Source organism: Bufo bufo, chromosome 4, assembly GCF_905171765.1.
Source record: "Bufo bufo chromosome 4, aBufBuf1.1, whole genome shotgun sequence".
NCBI classification, from domain to species: Eukaryota; Metazoa; Chordata; class Amphibia; order Anura; family Bufonidae; genus Bufo; species Bufo bufo.
The window spans coordinates 87,417,360-87,439,658 of NC_053392.1; the positions used below are offsets into that span (position 1 = coordinate 87,417,360).

The 22,299-nt window shown below is 46.6% G+C and overlaps 1 protein-coding gene across 4 annotated transcripts in view; it reads right to left on the reverse strand.

The window, feature by feature from the left end:
- Nucleotides 1–22,299, reverse strand: part of ASAP2 (ArfGAP with SH3 domain, ankyrin repeat and PH domain 2) — a 196,656-nt gene that overhangs the window by 62,055 nt on the left and 112,302 nt on the right. For all 4 annotated transcript variants that reach the window (XM_040427499.1, XM_040427500.1, XM_040427498.1 and 1 more), the window contains exons 5-7: nucleotides 20,517–20,566; nucleotides 14,086–14,215; nucleotides 12,746–12,831 (exon numbers count right to left, since the gene is read on the reverse strand). In XM_040427499.1, coding sequence (XP_040283433.1) covers nucleotides 12,746–12,831; nucleotides 14,086–14,215; nucleotides 20,517–20,566 — 266 coding nt within the window. The remainder of the gene's footprint in view (nucleotides 1–12,745; nucleotides 12,832–14,085; nucleotides 14,216–20,516; nucleotides 20,567–22,299) is intronic.

A 22,299-nucleotide genomic window follows, 5' to 3' on the forward strand; every position in this document is an offset into this window, starting at 1 on the left:
CGCGTCCACCCCGCCCGCCCGTGGGTCTCGAGCGCAGGCTAGATACACCGGCACCTTGTGGTTGAGCCGGGAAGCCATCAAATCTACGTCCGGATGGCCCCATCGGTGGCAGATGTCCTCGAACACCTCCGGATGGAGAGACCACTCTCCCGGATCCACCTTGGTGCGACTCAGAAAATCCGCCGTCCAATTGTCGACTCCCGGGATGTACACTGCCGACAATACTGGAACATGAGACTCCGCCCATAAGAGGATCCTCGCTACTTCCCGCATTACTGCCCGACTGCGAGTCCCGCCCTGATGGTTGACATAAGCCACAGCCGTGGCATTGTCCGACTGAACCCGCACCGGGCGAGTCGCAAGGAGAGGAGTCCAATGGGAGAGGGAGTGGAAAATCGCCCTTAATTCCAAAACGTTTATCGGGAGACGGGATTCCTCCGTCGACCAGACACCCTGAACTGTGAGGTTCCGGAGAACACCTCCCCAACCGATGAGGCTGGCGTCGGTGGTGACTATCGTCCAGGAGAACGGAAGGAAGGACTTTCCTGACGATAGGTTCAGGGAAGACTGCCACCAAGGGAGAGACGCTCGAACTTGCCGGGACAGACGAACAGGAGTGTCTAGACCCCGAGGGTTCTTGTTCCAGAGGGCAAGGATCATCTGTTGTAGCGGACGAGTGTGAAATTGGGCGTACGGAATCGCCTCAAAAGAGGAGACCATAAGGCCCAGCACCCGCATGCACTCCCGAATGGTGGGACGTGGAGAGCGTAGAAGGAGCACCACTGCCAGACGAATTTGGGAAGCCTTGGAATCTGGAAGAAACACCCGAGAAATCGAGGTGTCCAAGATCATCCCCAGGAACGAGAGTCTCTGGGAGGGGTGCAGAGAGGACTTGGGGAGATTGATCAGCCATCCGAACCGTTCCAGGGATTGAACCGTGATTCGGACGCTGTCCTCGGCCTGTGGAAGAGACGGAGCTTTTATCAAGATGTCGTCTAGGTATGGTAACAAAGAGATGCCCCTGGTGCGAAGAAGCGCCATGAGAGGCGCCAGAATCTTTGTAAAAACTCGAGGGGCGGTCGCCAACCCAAAAGGTAGGGTGACGAACTGGTAATGACGCCCCCCTATGGCAAAGCGCAGAAAGCGATGGTGGGACTCTGCAATAGGGACGTGCAAGTAGGCGTCTTGAATGTCCACAGACGCGAGAAATTCTCCTGGAAGCAGAGAAGCAATAACGGAGCGAAGGGACTCCATGCGAAACTTCCGCACCCGTAGAAACTTGTTGAGAAGTTTTAGATCCAAGATTGGACGCACTGACCCCTCCTTCTTTGGAACAACGAACAGGTTTGAGTAAAACAATGTCCCTTGCTCTTCTGGGGGAACGGGGGAAATGACACCACGGTCCAGAAGAGAGGAGACTGCAAAAAAGAGGTCCGAGGCCCTGGCTGGATCCCCCGGGAAGGCGAGAAGGGAAAAAACGTTCCGGCGGGCTGGACGCGAACTCCAACTTGTAGCCGGACGTCACCACTTCCAGAGCCCAGGCGTCCTGAACGTGAGCCCTCCAGACCTGTTGAAAGGAGAGCAGACGGCCCCCCACCACGAGGGATGGGGGCACCCCTTCATGCGGAGGGTTGCTTGGGAGCAGGAGGACGGGCTGACTGCCCCCGAGGCCGCCAAGAGGGCTGGGGCTTGAAGAAAGGCTTCTTGCGGGAGTCCTGGGATCCCCCTGCTGATGAGGACGAAGGCGTTCTGGCAGTGGAGAAGCGACGAAAGGACTGGCCCCGGAAGCCTGAAGGCCGAGACCGAAAGGGACGCTTGGTCCTGGGCTGGGGTAGATGAGTGCTCTTGCCCCCAGTTGCGGCAGAAATGAATTCATCTAGTTGAGCCCCAAAGAGCCTGGACCCTTCAAAGGGAAGGTTAGCGAGGGAACGCTTGGATGAGGCATCAACATCCCACACCTTCAGCCAGACCTCCCTGCGCTGAATGACAGAGAGGCCGAAATACGGGCAAAGAGGGAGCCGATGTCCATTGAAGCCTCACAGAGATATTTAGAAGCTTGAGACATCTGGATGATAAAATCCAGAGTATTTGCAGAGGCGTCCTGCTCTGACAGATCCTGGTGGTGGCGCTGCAACCACGTCGTAAGGGCTCTGGCGACCCAAGCCGACGCAAAGGCCGGTCGCAGGGAAGTGCCCGCCAGTGAGAAGATGGACTTGGAAAGTGAATCCAAACGTCTGTCCACCGCATCCTGCAGAGAGGAACCGTCTAGGACGGGAAGGGCCGTGTTCTTGGCTAACCTGGCCACCGGATGATCTACCTTAGGGGAAGAAGTCCACTTTTCCACTGTGTCAGCTGGAAAAGGATAAAGCGAATCCATACGCTTGGTGTGTGAAAATTTTTGATTAGGTCGATCCCAAGCTTTTGATAGGACCGCAGTGAATTCCTCATGAATAGGGAACACGGCGGACTCCTGTTTCTTGGGTGGAAAAAGGGAGAACTCCCGACTAGTGGAGGGAGGAGAATCCCCTTGTATATTAAAAGTGTCACGGACAGCTGCCACCAACTCGGTTACCATGGTGGAAAGCTTAGGCAGGGGTTCCCGCTCCGTGACTTCGTCCGATCCGGACAATTCCCCATCGGATTTGCGCTCCCTGCGAGGGGGAGAGTCAACCGGGCATGCCTCAAGGCGAGGGGGAGAAGCGGAGTCATCCGAGGAGGAATGATGCCGCTCACGCTGCCTTTTAGAAGTCAGACGCCCTCTGTGAGAGTCACTGAGAGGGGATGGAGTGGTGGATGCCACTGGAGTAGTAGCCGCCATGCGCTCCATGAAGGACATGGCTGCCTTGGCAACTAAGGCCAGATCAGCTGCCGCATTAGACATGGCGGAGGCCCAGGCGGGTACCGCTGGTTCCGCAGGGGCAGAGGGAGGACCGGGCTGAGCAAGAGAAGGAGGCTGATCCTGTCCAGGAGCAGGGCATGAGTCACAGGAACCAGTGACAGAAAAAGGCCTAAGGCATATCTTACATGACTCCAGTGGAGCCTGAGAGGAAGCCTTGAAAGGCTTAGGGGCCCCAGGTTTAGGCATGATGGTATTCCAAAAAAGATTTCCTACCAGGTTGCTGCAATTCCTACCACCCAGGCAAACAGCAGAAGTCTCCGGTCACCGAGAACTGAGGAGCTGCACGGCCGCAATCCAGCAGAGTCTCCGGCAGAAAGAGAGACAGAGCGGGACGCCGAAGCTCCGCCCCCTAGAACGCATCATAGCGGCGCGAAATAAGCGCGCACGATTTAAAATACACCCTTTCGCCTGGTACGGCGCAGCGGGGGTTAATATATGAAGGAGCGGTCCGGCGGGGAGCTGCAGAGAGCGCAGCGGCCGCAGTCTAAGTGAATAGAATACACCATATGCAGAGGCGTCCTGCCTCTGCCGAAATAAAGTTGCCGTTGCGCTGTAGGCAGGTAGGAAAGGCATATCCGTAGGCAGGAATCACCAGCCCTACCCAGAAGGCCCCCCCCCCATAGTAAAAAAATGCCCTCAGCAGGTCCTTTTCTAGCTCACCCAGGCGGCCTCAGAGCGCCAGACAGACGACATGAAGAGAGGGGGGAGGGGAGAGAGAGGAGGGAGATTGAAGCAGGCAATACTTATCTGCTCAGCATGCTCCCTCGATGTCCAGACCAGCAGGGATTCACCTCTTCAGACATCTGACTCCAAAGGAGGGCAGTGCTCTGGTGGAGGGTAGGCAGCAGGTGTCCCAGCAGCTGGTGGGATGCCAGAGCTTACATGTCGAGCCTGGATCCACTTTTCTTCTGTGGGGGAATGGGAGGTAGCCAGGAACCTTCAGAAGACCGTGGCAGACACTCCACAGGGGCCAGGAAAGCGCTATGCTGACCTGCGTCCCCATCTGAAAACAGAAAATAACAAACAGGAGAAGAATAAGCGTCAACCTCCTTGAACGGACACTAAGCAAAGACTGAAGTTCTCCTGGAGGTGCCTGGGGGTATAGCCCGAGGAGGAGGAGCTTCTTTTTTTGCATAGTGTCCCTCCTAGTAATATCTCTAAGCTATACCCATGGTCTGTGTCCCCCAATGGAATGAACGAGAAAGAAAAACGCTAGTGTGAAAGTACCCTTAAAGATCCATTCACACGTCCGCATAATGGGTCTGCATTCTTTTGTCAATTTTGCGGAACGGGTGCGGACCCATTCATTTCAATGGAGCCGCAAAACATGCGGTCCGCATCTGCACTTCCGTTCCACGGCCCCGCAAAAAACAGAGAATGTCCTATTCTTTGTCCGCAGCCACAGACAAAAATAGGCATTTCTATCATAGTGCCGGCCATGTGCGGACAGCAAAACAGTTGTGGACGGTCTAGTCATTAAGGAGTTAACACTAGAGACATCACAGAATTGCCTTGTGATTTATAGCAGGGCACCAGCCTGTGCTGGATGGGGACATTTGCTTGAAACCTCCCATAGACAGTTAATGTGCTGCAGCTTCTGATTATTTATATTACAACATTTTTAATAAAGTAAAGTAGAAACCAGAAGGCAGTGCCAAGTTCTCAGGAATCGCTCCAAGTTCTCGTAAGACTATTATTAAATCTATAATTGTAATGCCCGCAGCAGAAGCAGTCCATTGTGTTTCCAGTATCATGAATTATCAAATACAGTAAGTTGTCTACGGCTTGAAAGTCTGGAAAAGTCTGAAGCCTATTATCACACGGTTGGGGAAGGCGGTACATCGCTGTGCTCCTCTATACAGTACGGTATTATGTCACCAAATACCAAAATATCCAATAAACTGCTAAGTAAAATGGTCTTTCTTCCATCCAGATTCTTGGCGGCATTCCGGAGAAATTCATGTCTTTGTCATATGCAAATTTACCGTTCGGTGCACCTCTTTGCACTGTAAGCCACGTTCCTTACTCCTGGCTGCCCCGTCCCCCAGCCTTGAATGACATGGTTAGGCAGGGATGTAGTCTCGCCTGGCCCTGTGTTACTGCGCATGTGCCGTTGCTTCAGTATTCAGTACCTGCAGCTTGCCAGGACTGGTCATCTCTACTGAACATGCGTGCACCGCCACACCGATTACAGAAGCAATGGGCTGTTTGAGAAGGCACCGGTGCTCACAGCGGCGCAGTGACCTTCTCGCGGCTTATTCTAGGCCATGTGACATCACGTTCATCAGTCACATGGCCTCGGTGCAGCTCAGCCTCATTCAAGTGAAAGGGGCCTTAGCTGCAATACCAAGCACAGCCGCTATAAAATGGACTGCACTGTGCTTGGTGAGCAGACAAGGTGGTGGAGCTGCAGAGAGCGCTGGTACCTTTTCAAAAGAGGATTGATCATCACTTGAGAAATCTTGGAAAACACCCTTAAGGCACTTTCTCCTGTGGGAAGGTGCCTGAGCAATAGGTTTATCTAGCTTGTTAATTCCATTTGCCTGCCCATGTACCAACCTCTGCCTGATTCCTGACTCCGATTGTCCACTGACTGACCTAACCTGTGCTTGTTTATCGTTTTGATCCTTCCCTGCTTGCCATGAACTGAGACTGTTTAAGGTATTTGCACGTACTCTGCCTGCCCTGTTCTTGGCCTATCCCCGACTACCCCTAAGAGCAGGGGTTACGGGGGGGGGGGGGGGGGGGGGGGGGGGGGGGGGGGGGGGGGGGGGGGGGGGGGACGACGTATATGCGGGTAGCAAGTGGACACTGTAAAACACCACTGTATTCCTGTTATGTAAAGTTATCCCCTACAGGAGAGGGGATTAAAGGGAACTATTAGAACAGTGGCAGTCCTACCACTGGAACCCCACCGATCACGAGAACACCGTACCCTGTGAAGGCCCTGAAATGAACATTGCAGCCGGTCATGTACGCAGCTGCTCTCTTCATACCTATGGGAGTTTCGAAAACAGTTGAGTACAGCGCTTGGCTATCTCCAGAACTCCTATAGAAATTAATGGAGTGGTCGCACGCATGACCGACTGGCCACTCAATTCATTTCAGGGAGAGGGGATCCACTGGTGCAGGATCCCAATTCTCGTGAATGGTGGAGGTTCCAGCTGTAGGAACCCCACCAATCTAATGGTTACCCACAAGATAGGGAATAACTTCATATAACCGGATTACCCCCTTAAACTCACAACTTGTCAGCATACTTTTGAAGTATCACGGTACTGAAAAGTTTTTCAACTCTGGGTCTATCAGATAACATACAGTGCCTTGCAAAAGTATTCACCCCCACTTTACTTTTTTCGTATTTTGTTACATTACAGCCTTAAGTTCAATGTTTTGTTAATCTGAATTTTATGTGATGGATCAGAACACAATAGTCTAAGTTGGTAAAGTGAAATGAGAAAAATGTATAAATAAAACTATTGTTTAGAAATAGAAAACAGAAAATTGGCCTGTGCATATGTATTCACCCCCTTTGTTAGGAAGCCCATAAAAAGCTCTGGTGCAACCAATTACCTTCAGAAGTCACATAATTAGTGAAATGATGTCCACCTGTGTGCAATCTAAGTGTCACATGATCGGTCATTACAATATACACACCTTTTTTGAAAGGCCCCAGAGGCTGCAACACCTAAGCAAGAAGCATCACTCACCAAACACTGCCATGAAGACCAAGGAACTTCCAAACAAGTAAGGGACAATGTAGTTGAGAAGTACAAGTCAGGGTTAGGTTATAAAAAAAAATCTCCAAATCTTTGAGGATCCCCAGGAGCACCATCAAATCTATCATAACCAAATGGAAAGAACATGGCACAACAGCAAACCTGCCAAGAGACGGCCGCCCGCCAAAACTCACAGACCGGGCAAGGAGGGCATTAATCAGAGAGGCAGCACAGAGACCTAAGGTAAACCTGGAGGAGGTGCAGAGTTCCACAGCAGAGACTGCAGTATCTGTACATAGGACGACAATAAGCCGTACGCTCCATAGAGTTGGACTTTATGGCAGAGTGGCCAGAAGAAAGCCATTACTTTCAGCTAAAAACAATAAGGCACGTTATGAGTTTGCGAAAATGTATGGAGGAAGGTGCACTGGTCTGATGAGACTAAAATTGAACTTTTCGGCCAAATAAAACACTAATGTCTGGCACAAACCCAACACATCACATCACCCAAAGAACACCATCCCCACAATGAAAGATGGTGGTGGCAGCATTGTGCTGTGGGGATGGGACTGGGAAACTAGTCAGAGTTGAGGCAAAGATGGATGGTGCTAAATACAGGTATATTCTTGAGCAAAACCTGTACCACTCTGTGCGTGATTTGAGGCTGGGGCGGAGGTTCACCTTCCAGCAGGACAATGACCCCAAACACACTGCTAAAGCTACTTTCACACTCGCGTTTGGTGCGGATCCGTCATGGATCTGCACAGACTGATCCGTTCAGATAATACAACCGCATGCATCCGTTCAGAATGGTTTGTATTATCTGTAACATAGCCAAGACCGATCCGTCTTGAACACCACTGAAAGTCAATAGAGGACCGATGCGTTTTCTATTGTGCCAGATTGTGTCATAGAAAACGGATCTGTCACCATTAACTTACATTGTGTCAGAACGGCAGCGTTTTGGTGTCGGCCTCCAAAGCGGAATGGAGACGGATCGGAGGCAAACTGATGCGTTCTGAGTGGATCCTTTTCCATTCAGAATGCATTAGGGAAAAACGGATCCGTTTTGGACCGCTTGTGAGACCCCTGAACGGATCTCATAAACGGAAAGCCAAAACGCCAGTGTGAAAGTAGCCTTAAGCAACAATTGAGTGGTTTAAGGGGAAACATGTAAATGTGTTGGAATGGCCTAGTCAAAGCCCAGATCTCAATCCAGTAGAAAATCTGTGGTCAGACTTAAAGATTGCTGTTCACAAGCGCAAACCATCCGACTTGAAGGAGCTGGAGCAGTTTTGCAAGGAGGAATGGGCAAAAATCCCAGTGGTAAGATGTGGCAACTGCTCATAGAGACTTATCCAAAGCGACTTGGAGCTGTGATTGCCACAAAAGGCGGCTCTACAAAGTATTGACTTAAGGGGGATGAATAGTTATGCACATTCACCTTTTCTGTTATTTTGTCCTATTTGTCGTCTGCTTAGAACATCTTCATAGTTGTGGGCATGTTCTGTAAATTAAATGATGCAAATCCTCAAACAATCCATGTCAATTCCAGGTTGTGAGGCAAATACTTTTGCAAGGCACTGTATAACCAAGCTGACCTTCATTCTGGCACCTCAATATGCTGTGCATACGACATAAGTCGAGACTCCCATAGTGCGGTTTTCTACATGCACATAGAAGCATTTCCAGAGATTACACTTGTAATGAACAGATTGGGGAGACTTACATCATATAAACATTACTCATCGTCACTAATAGTTTTCTTCTGTTCGTCTGGTTAGGATTCAGCTTGGAAGAAACTCTTCATTTGCCACCTGCCATCATGACTACTTCATGGTACTACAAGATTCACCACAATTTGGGTGGCATGAAACGCGTGACAACTTGTGTATACGGTACTTTTACGTCTTACATTTTAAATTTTACACTTGCATTTTATTTATTTAAAATTTGAATAAAACATATGGAGGGAACACAGGCAAAATTTGGCGGTCTAAACAAGCCCTATATACTTGCGCATATGCCCCTATGCAGAGGTTAATGGGCACATTTAAGACAGGCTGACCTCCACTGATCAGCAATTAACCCCTTATGCAAGGTAATGGCCTCACTGGTAAAACTGTAAAAGAAAGCTGAACAAATGACGCACAAATCCCTTATGAAACAGAAGTGGTTGATTTAGGGCTGACACCGGAAGATGAGGCAATGCTGCTACATGGCCGATATGTCTCGGCACTATTAATAACCGTCACACACCAGGATATTTTTATACCCGTCTTCACACAGGTGAAATATTCACGTATCTGAAGATTTCTCACAGGAGCTGAAATAACAGCTGCAATTAAATAATAGGAGGCTCTGCGGGGTGCGGACAGCTTCCGCTATCTGCTCCCCCTGATCCTCACAACAGGTTTCGGGTGTAATATCAGACTTGCCACTTCTTGCTTCCCTGCCCGTTTTATCACCACTTGGCACTGCTCTACATTTCTAGCTTTCAGAGATTCATCTACGAGAATAAAAACGTAAAAATAAATGCAAAAAACACTGGTGATATGCCATGCTTTCCACAAGCCCCTGAAGAAAACAATCCATTTCTTCCCGATCCCCTCTATTATCAGTCGAGTCAGTCTGAATCCCTCTTGTAATAATTCTGCAGCACCTATTCTTATGACTATGTTTTTCGATTCCTTTATTACCATATTTTTCGCCCCATAAGACGCATTTTTCCCCCCAAAAGTAGGGAGGAGGGGAATACCCCAGCGTCTAATGGGACGAATAGTAATGAGCGCTTTCATTATGGAAGCGCTCATTAGTACTGGAGGACCGGGAAGCGGTGAAGGCTCTGTACTCACCGCTTCCTGGTGCTCGGCTGTGCACAGCATGAGGGCGCCCTGTGACCTCACGCTGTGTGCGCCAGTTCACAGCACAGCCAGCAGCAGGATGTAGACAGAGTGCGGGCGGTAAGGAGCAGCGGCATCCGGAGCACGAGAGGTAAGTGGTTTATTTATTTTATCTGGCATCAGGCAATAGGGGGTGATGAGAGGCATAAGGGCTAATAATGGGGGTGATGAGAGGCATAAGGGATGAGCATGGGGGCTGATGAGAGGCATAAGGGATGAGCATGGGGGCTGATGAGAGGCTTCGGGGCCAATATGGGGGCCGATGAGAGGCATGGGGCTCTAAGGCTACATTAGCTGTTTTTGCAGATCTGTCATGGATCTGCAAAAACGCTTCCGTTACAATAATACAACCTCATGCATCCGTCGTGAACGGATCCTGTTGTATTATGTCTTCTATAGCCAAGACAGATCCGTCATGAACTCCATTGAAAAAGTCAATAGGGGAAGGATCCATTTCCTATTGTGTCAGAGAAAACAGATCTGTCCCCATTGAGTTACATTGTGTGTCAGGACGGATCAGTCTTACTCCGCACCACATCACGGAGAGAAAAATGCTGCTTGCAGCGTTTTCTGTCCGCCATGGGGACGCAACCAAACGGAACGGAATTCATTTTGGTGCATTCCGTTTCGTTCAGTTTTGTCCCTATTGACAATGAATGGGGACAAAACTGAAACGTTTTCTTCCGCTATTGACATCCTATGATGGATCTCAAAAGCGGAAATGAAAACACTAGTGTCAAAGTAGCCTTATCTGAGGTCTGATTGGGGATCATTTACATTGGGGTCAGAGCTGAGGTCTGATCTGAGGTCTTATTGGGGTCTTATTAACATTGGGGGTATAATTGGGGCTGTCAGCTGAGGTCTGATTAACATTGGGGGTCTGACCTGAGGTGTAATGAAAAATATTTTTTTATTATTGTCCTCTTCTAAAACCTATGTGCGTCTTATGGGCCGGTGAGTCTTATAGGGCGAACAATATGGCATTCCTGCTAGAAGTTATGAATTAATTACTAGCAGTTTGCAATGAAGGTCCAATGGGTTTTACCAGTTGGGGGATTTCTCTGTACGGTCTCATACTATCCAAATAGTGCTGCCACTGTTAGACTGTGCAGGGACACCCCCCTAAACCAGTAAAACACAGATGGACCTTCATAGCAAAGTATGTTCAAAATATGAAAATATAATGATTTAATTATATGTTAATTAAAGGTATTCTCAATCATTTCATTCGTGCAACCAGACTAGTCATCCTAAGAATATGGAGTCCCTATCCCTTCAATTCGGGCCATGTAAGCAGAGGCCCTTAACCAGCTAATGAGAATGGAGGAACTGACGAGGATAACCCCCAATCCACGTTTTATGCAGTATGGCATCCATGGTCCCAGTTCAGATCCTCTCCATACTTTGCCACATGTGTTTCAGGAGGCAATATGCCTTCCCAGTAGGACTGTATAACTTACTGCAATTTGCCCGGGGTCTTTCCCCTTTTTCCTCCCTTCCTTTGCTTTCCCTTGTCTCAGTCTTGTCTGCACAGGTCTATACATCTGCTTGAGTCACGTGCACATTGTAGAGTTCACCTTGATCTTCAAGTCTGTGCTATGCTCGTTTGATTGCATTGCTATTTAAATAAATATTTTGAACCATAAATTATGTTATTTTCCGATTAAACATTCCGTTAAACAAGAGCGATCAAGACATTAAAGTTTTTTTTTCAAGTCGGAGCAAGCAGATGCAAGGCTGCAATATGATTTGCTAAGAAAACCACAATCCAGAAACATAGTACATGAACAACGGCCCGCATACAGTATAGTACTTACAGACAACAAACAATGACATCAACCCATGTCATCTGGAAAACCAGCCAAGTTTATGTTTCATTTACAACTCGGTCCAATGTCATCTTCGTCTTTTTACATTTGACTTGATGGAGTCTACAGCTGCGCTTCTTCTAGTTATTCTGCTTTACACTTATGGTATATGCTCTGAAAATCAATGTAACACAGCGGGTATGGACCCACTGTGTGCAAAAATTCTGTAAATATTCAGACCCTCAATATATATTAGTTTTACTTTCAACGAGGACCTGTCACCTCTCCTAATGTTTCTGTTTTAGTAAATACGCACCACATTATTCAGATTAAAACTTACTTTTTCCCCCCAAAAGCGAGAGGAAAGTGGCAGTGTGTCTTATAGTATGAATGCTAATGACTGCTTCTGATCTGGGGCTGATGGGGGTCTGATCTGAGGCAGATGGAGCTTGGGGGTCTGATGAGGGTATGATGGAACTTGGAGGTCTGATCTGAGGTCTGGTGAAAAATATATTTTTTTTTATTATTTTCCTCCTCCGAATTCTAGGTGCGTCTTATAGTCTGGTGTGTTTCATAGTCCGAAAAATATTGTATATTCCCATTGATGATTTGGAGTATCTGTTCTTAGATATGTTCATTATGTTTACCTGGAAATCTGTAACTATACTGATAGTTGGGTATAACCGTTCCTCTTGTTTATAGGGAATATCACTACAGTCTGGCACTGTCCAATCAGTGCTGCTAGTTTTAAGGCCCCTTTAAATTGCTCAATCGAGCTGATGATTGTCGGAATGGAAGCCTTCCTTCCTGCCTGCTCGTCAGTGGAGGAGACTATTTACATGCAGTGATCTCCGCCATAGTATGGGGAGGAGCAATCACTAATGCTATTGCTCGTCCCCATACAGAATTATTTGCCGGCAGCAGAGGCTGTTTAGACACCACAATCTGCTGGCAAACAATGATTTAGGCGATTGCACCAACGAACCTATTACCCGATGAAAGAGAGTTTCACTCATTCATTGGGTAATCAGAGGCACCTTTACACCGGCAGATTATCACTAACGAGCGTTCGTACCAATTAGTGACAATCTGCCTGAACATAAGGCAGTGCAAAGGGGCCTTTAAACTGTGACTATGTAGGGGCACATCTTGTTGATAATGTAAGTGTTACCACTCAGTTGTCAATATATTCATACATTTCCCAGAGGAACAGCATAAGGGCTCATGCACACTACAGAAACAGTGGCACTATTGCATCCATGACTCTGAGGACAAGGCTCATTTCGGTCATACTACTGCAACTGAAAATCAAATCTCAGCCTGTGCAGAGCTCGACAGGTGACGACATCCTGAAAACGTCGCCTTTATCAGTTCAAGAAGAACGTCCAGAAAGAAGGTGAAGAAAGCGTCACTTACTTGCACTGGGCATGAAAGTACTTAATTAAATTCTGCAGCAGATCCACTCCTTTCTTTATCTTTATCTCATTGACTTTCAGCAGGTACTGTCAGGGAGAAAACATGAAAGGACATTTGTGTTCAAGGTTTGCAATATAAGAAAGTCTTGCTACATTTCATCAACTCAACACGGAGGATGATTACAAGCGACAGGCAGGGGATCTGGGGACCTATAGAATGTGCAATATTGTTAGAAAACAAGCCAGAGAGCTCTTCGCATTACCTGGGCAACCGCAGTGCAAATAACGGAGAGAAGACACCATCCAGCAGTATAATATTACACTAAAGTACAAGCTGCACAAATAGAATAGATAATACACCATCGTCCAACAGTACAATACGATGCTAACGTACATGCTGCACAAATAAAAGAGCATATATAACATCCAACAGCATAATACTATGCTAAAGTACATGATGTACAAACTAAAGAGAGAATACATCATCCAACAGTATATTGGTATTCCTCTGGATAGATTATCAGCATCTGATCGGCCAGAGTCCGACACCCGGGACCCCTGCCGATCAGCTGTTTGAGAAGGCAGCGGCGCAGTCAGTAGCACCGTGGCCTTTTCGCTGTTTGACTAGTATCACTGGCCTGGACACGGCTAAGCTCTATTCAAGTGAACAGAGCTTAGTCCAGGCTAGTCATACTAGTCATGACATCACTAGGCCTGAGGGAAACTGAGAGAAGGCTGCGTCGCGCTCCTGGAGCGCCGCTGCCTTCTTAAACAGCTGATCGGCAGGGGTCCCCGATGTCAGACCCCCGCCGATCAATGCTGATGATCTATCCAGAGGATAGATCATCAGTTTAAAAGAACTGCAGAACCCCTTTAAGCCACAGGACTGAGACATTCAATCATAGGATACCAGGGACTGAGGTACTAAACCACAGGACACCAGGGTGTGAAGACCTAAACCAAAAGACACCAGTAACTGAAAAACTAAGCCACAAGACTCTAAAGTATTGGACACCAAGAAACAGGGCACTGTGACTAATCCAATAGACCACATGGACTGAGGCACTACTGTAAACCACTGGACACCAGGGACTGGAGTATGGTGCCTACAGGAATCTGAGAACTGAGGTACTCAATCTCTCAATCTCTGGGCACCAAAGACTGTTCTACATCCAGAGGCAATGAACCTCTGGACTATATATATATATATATATATATATATATATATATATATATATATATATATATATATATGTGTGTGTGTGTGTGTGTGTGTGTGTGTGTATGTGTCAGCTACAAGACCTGATATCTCTTTCTACACAGTTTGGGTAGAAATGTTACCTCGCACATCTGCAGCTGAAAGAATCTCCGCTCTTTTTCCATCTCCTCAGCTAGTTCAGCACCGCTGATCTCGGTACGAATCATACCGTGTAACTTTGCATGCTCCTTTTTTTCTTTTTCTATTTTAGTCCTAAGGGGGAAAAAAACATCACAGATGAAATAACCTCATGACCACAATTCAGAGAGTATGGACACTTTGTAGTCTACAAAAGAATTCAGGAGACCGTATCATGATAACAATAAAGGTGTACTATCAAGTACAACAAAAAGGAACAATGGGCGGTGAGGGGGCGAGTAATCCGTGCTACATTTCCCTAACATGACTCACTTAGGTCTGAACATCAAATCTTTTGTGTTACATAAAGGCCTTTAAACAGCGGTCAGTATCGGTGACAAAGAAGATCAAACATGGTGTAACGCTCCGTGGAAATGACACACCGGTACTTGCATGCCGGTGGAAGAGATACCATGAAAGACTCTGGTTCTCCACTGCAGCCTAATAGTATATTCGTACATGCTTTTTTTTCAAGCAGATTTCGTATGTATTCCATGCCGCAGTCTAGGTGAAATCAGTCTTCCATTGTCTTCAATAATAATCCAAACTGCCGTCCGTGCAGCCACGTTTTCTTACTACTCAATTTTCAAAACCACGTAACACTGCACTGAACTGAGATAGGTGTCTAGACTGGGATTAGCTCCATTGAATGGGGCTAATCCAAGGACAGCCCATGGCAGTCAAACAACAATCTGCTACATATTCATGTCAGATTTTTTCAACGTGTAATTTTAGCTTCTATGTTTTACGCTTGTAAAGCACTATAGAGTAAAACAGGTTGCTGTGTAACCACGTGTCTCTCTGTCTGGGTGACCACTATTAAAGTACAATACAACTGTTGCAATATGTTGCAGCCTTGTGCTAAAAAAAAAAAAAAGTTTCCCCCCCCATCATTCGGCACTCAATACCCCATAATGAGAATGTGAAAACTGAATGTCCAAAACCTTTTTGTTAATTTATTGAAAAGGAGAAACTAAAATCTTACACTGACATAAGTATTCAGACCCTTTATTCAGGACTAACAGTAGTTGAAGCATCTCTGGCAATGATTACAGCCTCCAGTCTTCTTGGGTATGATGCACACCTGGATTTGGGGATTTTCTGCAATCTGCATATCCTCTCAAGCTGTCAGGTTGGATGAGCACCTTAGGTGGACAGATATTTTTAGGTCTTTCCAGAGATGCTCGATTGAGTTCAAGTCAGGTCTTTGACTGGGCCACAAGGACATTCACAGAGTTGTCCCTGAGCCACTCCTGTGTTGTCTTGGCTGTGTGCTTAGGGTCATTGTCTTGATGGAACTTGAACCTTCAACTCAGTCTGAGGTTCAGATCAGGTTTCCATTAAGAAGATCTCTGTACTTTGCTTGATTCAGCTTTCCCTTAATCCTGACCACTCTCCCTGTTCCAGCCACTGAAAAACACCCACACCATGATGCTGCCACCCCCATGCTTCACTGTAGGGATGGTATAGGGCAGGACACAAGCAGTGCCTGGTTCCCTCCAAACTTGACACTTAGTATTGAGGCCAAACAGTTCAATCTTGGTTTCATCAGATCAGAGAACCTTGTTTATCACAGTCTGAGAGTCCTTTGGGTGCTTTATTGCAAACTCCAGATGGGCTCTCATGTGTCTTTTACTGGGAAAGGCTTCTTTCTGGCTACTGTGCCAAAAAGCCCAGATTGGTGGAGTGCTGTACTGATTGTTGACCATCTGGAAGTTTCTCACACGAGTTCAGCCACAGTCACCACTGAGTCACCTGTCCTAATAAGGCCCTTCTCCCCAGCCAGCTCTAGGAAAAGACCTGGTTGTTCCAAACCATTTCCATTTAAGAATTATGGGGGTCACTGGGCTCTTGGGAACTTTCAGTGCAGCAGAAATTTTGTGCAACCTTCTCCATATCTGTGCCTCCACACAATCCTGTCTCTGGGCTCTACATGCAGTTCTTTCCTCCTCGTGGTTTAGCTTTTGATTGGATATACATTGTCAGCTGTGAGACCTTATACACTATGGCCATTCTGTCACAAAGGGTTAAAGGGGTTTTCTGAGTTTTTTTTATTTACTGATGACCTATCCAGAGGTCATCAGTATCTGATCGGTGGGGGGTCTGAAACACTCGCCGATCAGCTGTAGCTGCTTTTCCTAGGCCGAGTGATGACACGTTCATATATCACATGCCCTAGGACAGTGGTAACGAACCTATGGCATGGGCGCCAGAGGCGGCACTCAGAGCCCTTTGTATGGGCACCAGTACCCTGGATAAAGTCTAGTCTGTGTTGTACCAATATGCCTTAGACTTTTCCTGTCCTTCAGCAGTGCAGGGCGCACAATGAACGGCGCAGGCAGCGCACTGAATGTAGGCAGGCTGTTATAGCTATATGATAAAGTACATGGAAGATATACTATATTGGACTGTAGTATTCAGGGTAAATTGCAGTGTTGGCACTTTGCGATAAACAAGTGGGTTTGGGGTTGCAGTTTGGGCACTCAGTCTCTAAAAGGTTTGCCATCAATGCCCTAGGAGCAGCTCAGCCCCATTCTTCGATACCAAGCACAGCCGCTATATAATGTACAGCACTGTGCTTGGTAAGCTACGAGAAGGCAGCGGCACTCATAGGAGCACCGGTGCCTTCTCAAAACAGCTGATCAGCAGGAGTCCTGGGTGTCCGACCCACACCGATCAGATACTAATGACCTATCCAGGGGATTGGTCATCAGTAAAAAAAAAAATGTCGCAAAACCGTTTTAGTTGTTTGTCTAGCTGGATGAATCCTACTTTTACTTTGTGCAAGTCATCTAATAACCCTATCTCTAAATTACTAAAAGTCCTAAACACTTGGTTAAGCTACATTCTTATCAATAAGATAAGAACTGAGCTATAATGAGTATTTTAGGAGGTCAGAGATAAGGAGCCGTAAGCTGAGCTGCCTGACGGAACAGAGTGAAAACAGACAGCATGCTACTAGAGAATCTCAAGGCTGTACAGAGAAAAGGAATCAAAGTTTTTAATAAAGACCAATCTAAAAAAATATTTTTAGTTCAAATTGAGTACAATGCAATAGTAAAAAAAAAAAAATTGCCCCCATAGGTGTACATAACCGTTAAGTATGGAAATAGCAGAGGTATAAATGTATAACAAGTTTTACTTTATTGTTTCCCACTAAAAAGTAGACAACAATCTGCCCAGCTCCTCCTGCTCTATAATCTGCTGCCAGCAGTTAACATTGCATTTTGTGGTGACTATCCTGAAGATTTAAAGGGGTATTCCTAACTCGAAAATTTATGGCATAGGAATAGGAGATAGGAACACTCCTTTAAATCTCCAGGAAACCAACAGATGTTTAAATTGAATTAATTGCCAATCATATAATGAATTCTGGGAGTTGATTTATGTGTTTTTTTCCTTTGCTAAATCTTGGTCCACCTATGTTTCATCCTAGTAGTTTATTATACATTGCAACCCAAGCTTATAAGAGTATGAAAACCAATGTTAACCTATGAGGACATGAAAGGGTCACCAGTCACTTGATGACCCATTACATATCTCTCCTGAGCTGTGATGGTAACTGGTCCCTAGTGAACAAGCACAGGGTCATATGTCGGTCACATGCATCTTTACCGAAACAAAAATACAAAACTGATCATTGGACTAAACATAAAAACAGATGCACATAATAGTACTGCAATTTAAAAACAAAATACATGCTGCAACCTGCCGCCGTATCAGTACGAATGTCATATGGCTCTAGATTTACTATGTTAATTGAGCACCCAAATACAATGTGATCAGTGGGTGCAGACAAAAAGATACAGCCGACATAGGTATGCCCCATTGATGGGAACCTTTATCCTACACCATATACATACTGAAATGTTGTCATGATCAGAAGAAGATCATGGTCAAGTTCACTGTCATTTACGACTAGTATTATTGAAATGGGAGATTCTGGGGAAAAGCAATCCTATGTATGTGGCGATCAGAGAATGAAAATGCTCTTATTAAGAAGGACTCCTCATTCTGTCACCATAGGTGGCAGACAACTAAAATAGGCCATTACTTTTTTAATCAATGAGGGCTCAACTGCCGGGACCGCCACTAATCCTCAGAATAGAACGGTGTCACCCAGCCATCTGCTGTGCGAGAAACTACAACACAGCGCCATTCACTTGATTCCTGCAGAGCACGTAGGCAGGAACGCTATTATGGAAGAAGAATGTCAACGAGACCGGAGATCATTTTCAGGATCAGCGGGGGTCCCAGAGGTAGGACCCCACAGATCATACAAAGCTGGGGATTAGACTGCAATAAAGAATAGAGCAGCACTTATTTTGTAGGTCCAGTGCCACCGCTAGCTGCAGCGCTGACCTGACATTTACAACACATGACTGCTGACTGCTGCAGCCAACCACTGGTCCCAGCAGTGCTACATAAAGGCCAGTGATTGGCTGCAGCAGTTAAGTATTGTCGATGTGATGTTAACTGATGTTAAAGGCAATATTTAGCTGACGGTTATCCCTCTCGACTCCACACATGTACACTCGACTTAGCTGAGCATGCATGTATCTTTAGAGGGGTTATCCAATAGTAGAATCCCCCCCCATCCCCCCACAATGCCCATTCCCCTCCTATAGATGACACTTACCCAGTCCCCGGCACCTGTGTCCCTCTGGATCCCTGCAAAATATCCAGGATTGGGGAGAGCAGCCAACAGCAGGCCATGACTGTGATCAGCCTCCCTAGCATCACGCGACGGGGAGATGCAGCGGCGTCTGTGCAGGGATCCGGAGGGACGCGGGTGCCGGGAACCTAATAAGTATCATCTATAGGAGGGGAACGGACATTGTACGGGGAGGGGGTATATCTACTATTGGATAACCCCTTTAATGGGGAAAGAAGAATAGGCTGCTGCCTGTTTATTACAAAGTTGCAAAGCATCAAACATGTCTGATCCTTCTTTCCCCTGTAATCTGCCATCAGGGGAGACTTGAGGGACCCTAATACACATTAGATGACCACCCGGTCCCATAGACTTTTATTTAAGGTACATGGGCACCTTAAAGGGGTTTTCCAGTGGCCACAAGCAGCACATCACCACAGAAGCAAGTAATTGGCTGGAGCTGGGTCAGCCGGGCAGGGAAGATGGCTGAAACGGGGGGCAGGGCAGAAGATCGGAGCAGGTAAGTATAAATCTTCAGGGCCATGCTCCTAGCACTTGATAATTATTATTTTATTTTTTACTGAAAAACCCTTTTAGATTTGTCCATCTTTCTTTTCCCTTAGAGTTCAGACTATCTGACTATTTTTGAAATCCTGTTAAAAAAAACATAATGATGGGGAGGCAACAAAGACCCGGAAGCTCAATAACGTGCATAGAGTATAAGTTCTCCAGCCAAGCATTCTACAATCACAAGTGGCAACTTCCATTTCTCCCTACAGCCTGTCAACCCTAAAAGGGGTTGTCTTCTAGAATTAGAAAAGCATGGCCGTTTTATTCCAAAAACAGCACCACCTCGGTCCATGGGTTGTGCCTGGTATGGCGGCTCCGCTTCATGGGCTGAGCAGTAATACCGCACACCATCTTTTGTTAGTTCTGGACAAACCCTTAAACTGCTGGTAGTTCATGAGGGACTGTTTGTTTTTAGCCTAGTGTGTATGGGTCCTTTTACACGGCTTCATGTGGGACCAGAACAATGATCAAAAATATAACAAATTGATCGGGGTCTATTTAAAGGGTCTTTACATGGTCCTATGCAAACTCTTCAGAATACGGTACTTTCAAACTTGTGGCAGAGGATTCCGGCAGGCAGTTGCGTCGCCAGAACTGCCTGCCGGATCCGGCAATCCGGACGCAAACTGATGGCATTTATTAGACTGATCCGGATGCGGATCCATCTGACAAATGCATTGAAATACCGGATCAGTCTCTCCGATGCCATCCAGAAAAAAACGGATCCGGTATTAATTATTTTTTGCATTTTTAAAGGTTCGTGGAAAGCCGGATCGGTTTTGCCGGAACACTTAATGCCGGATCTGGCACTAATACACTCCAATGTAAATTAATGCCGGAAGTGTTCAGTATTTTTGGCTGGAGAGAAAACTGTATTTTCTCCGTCCAAAAAACGTAAGAGGGACTGAACTGATGCGCACTGAACGGAATAATCTCCATTCAGAATGCATTAGGATAAAACTGATCAGTTTTTTTCCGGTATTGAGCTCCTGTGACAGAACCCAATACCGGAAAACAAAACCGCTAGTGTGAAAGTTCCCTTACCCATACAGTTTGCATTTTGTTGGCAACGCATCCCCGTTTTGCACGGGAGATGTGCTGCAGACCAATGAGATCCGATCACTTGGTGAATATCAGTCATTAGTAACTTACACTTTTGTTTCATAGTCTTTCCAGGCTTTATCAAATGGCTTCTTCAAGTCCTGCAACACAATGTAATGAAGCCAAGTCAGTAAGAGTCGCAGAGGTTAACAGTGCAATCCATATAATGTATGTCATATAGATCCATTATATCCGGAGAACAATCTGAAATTGGATGTCTCTCGGATTGAGGCGGCAGAAAATCCAGGATTTACTCAAGGATTCTAATAAATCCTAAGGACTTCAGCTAGACGAGAATGCGGCTAAATCCCTCAAATACAGTCATACAAATAATAATCCTTAATGCAGTGGATGAAGAATTATTTGAAGCGATAAAACTATTTGACTTTAATATTTACCCCCTTGTACATTAATAATATATGGCTAAACACACCCATCCTTTCTCGCCAAGTTTCCGCATAAAGTGTATTAAACCGTAACACGTTCTGCATTCTGGGCAAATAGAGAGCATTCTTCCTTAGGTACATTACGCTTTCATTTAAAAATGGCAGCCATGATATACAGTATAAGGCTACATTTACACGACCGTATTGGTTTTGTGGTTCGCAAATTGCGGATCCACAAAACACAGATACCGGCCGTGTGAATGTAGCCGGCCTTATGATAGAAATGCCTATTCTTGCCTGCGGACAAGAATAGGACATGCGCTATCTTTTTTGCGAGGCTGCGGATCTATGGATGCGGACAGCACACAGCATGCTGGCACTCCTGTGAGCACCGCGGCCATCTGCATGCTCAATAAGGACAGTGCAGTGCATTCTATAGCGGCTGTGCTTGATATTCGCGCTTAGGCCATGTGATCAATGAACGTGTTGTCACGTCACACTGGGCCTCCGGGAAACAGCAAGAAGGCCTCTACGCTACTGCGAGCGTTGATGCCTTCTCAAACAGCTGATCGGAGGGGGTCCAGAACCCCTTTAAATAACACGCTGTCTTTTAAAGGCAGGTTGCTACAATAAGAGCAGTACCAAATGTATCTGGCATGACCTAACTGCATACTTCCCAACATTTCTGTGGGTAAATTAAAGGATTTATCCAAACCCTATAATGACCCCCCACGTCCCTCCAGATACTTGCATGGCCGCTGCTGCATCTCCCTGTCATGCGGATCAAAACATACAGCGACGGGGAAGAGCAGCCCAGGAAGGGAATGAGCCCCTCTAGCGTCACCTAGGAGGCTCTCCCCCGTCACCGGATGTTTTGACCCGCGTGACAGGGAGATGCAGCAGCGTCTGTGCAAGGATCTGGAGGGACGTGGATGCCAGGGAGAAGGCAAGTATAATCCATACCAGGGGCCTTGGGGGGGGGGGGGGGGGTCATTGCAGTGGTTGGATAACTCCTATAAGGGCATTTAGAGCTTGCGCCTAGGCATGTTTAAAACTGCCAGTTACATAAACCTTGCCCAATTCTGTCCCTAGACAAGGCAAATTTACCAGGATTGTCTCTAAAAATTCAAGAAAATCCTGACAGTCACACTGTTGGCAGCTATGTAGTGGACTAATACCCATGGCAGACCTGGAAGCCTTTGTTAGGTACCTAAATTCCATCTTAACCCACTGACACCCCTAAGAAGGTGTTGTGGGGTGTTGGTGGGTCTCTTTGTTACTCCGCAGATGTCGTGGTCACTACTGTAATCTGGTCGGATTTGACTGCAGCATCAAATGGATTAAATATTTGGGACTAAAGTTATGTATTACAGCTGGCACCTGCTGCTAAACACGCAGGCACAGCTATCTGCCATTCACCGAACCCACCATCACTGGTTACAGTGCCA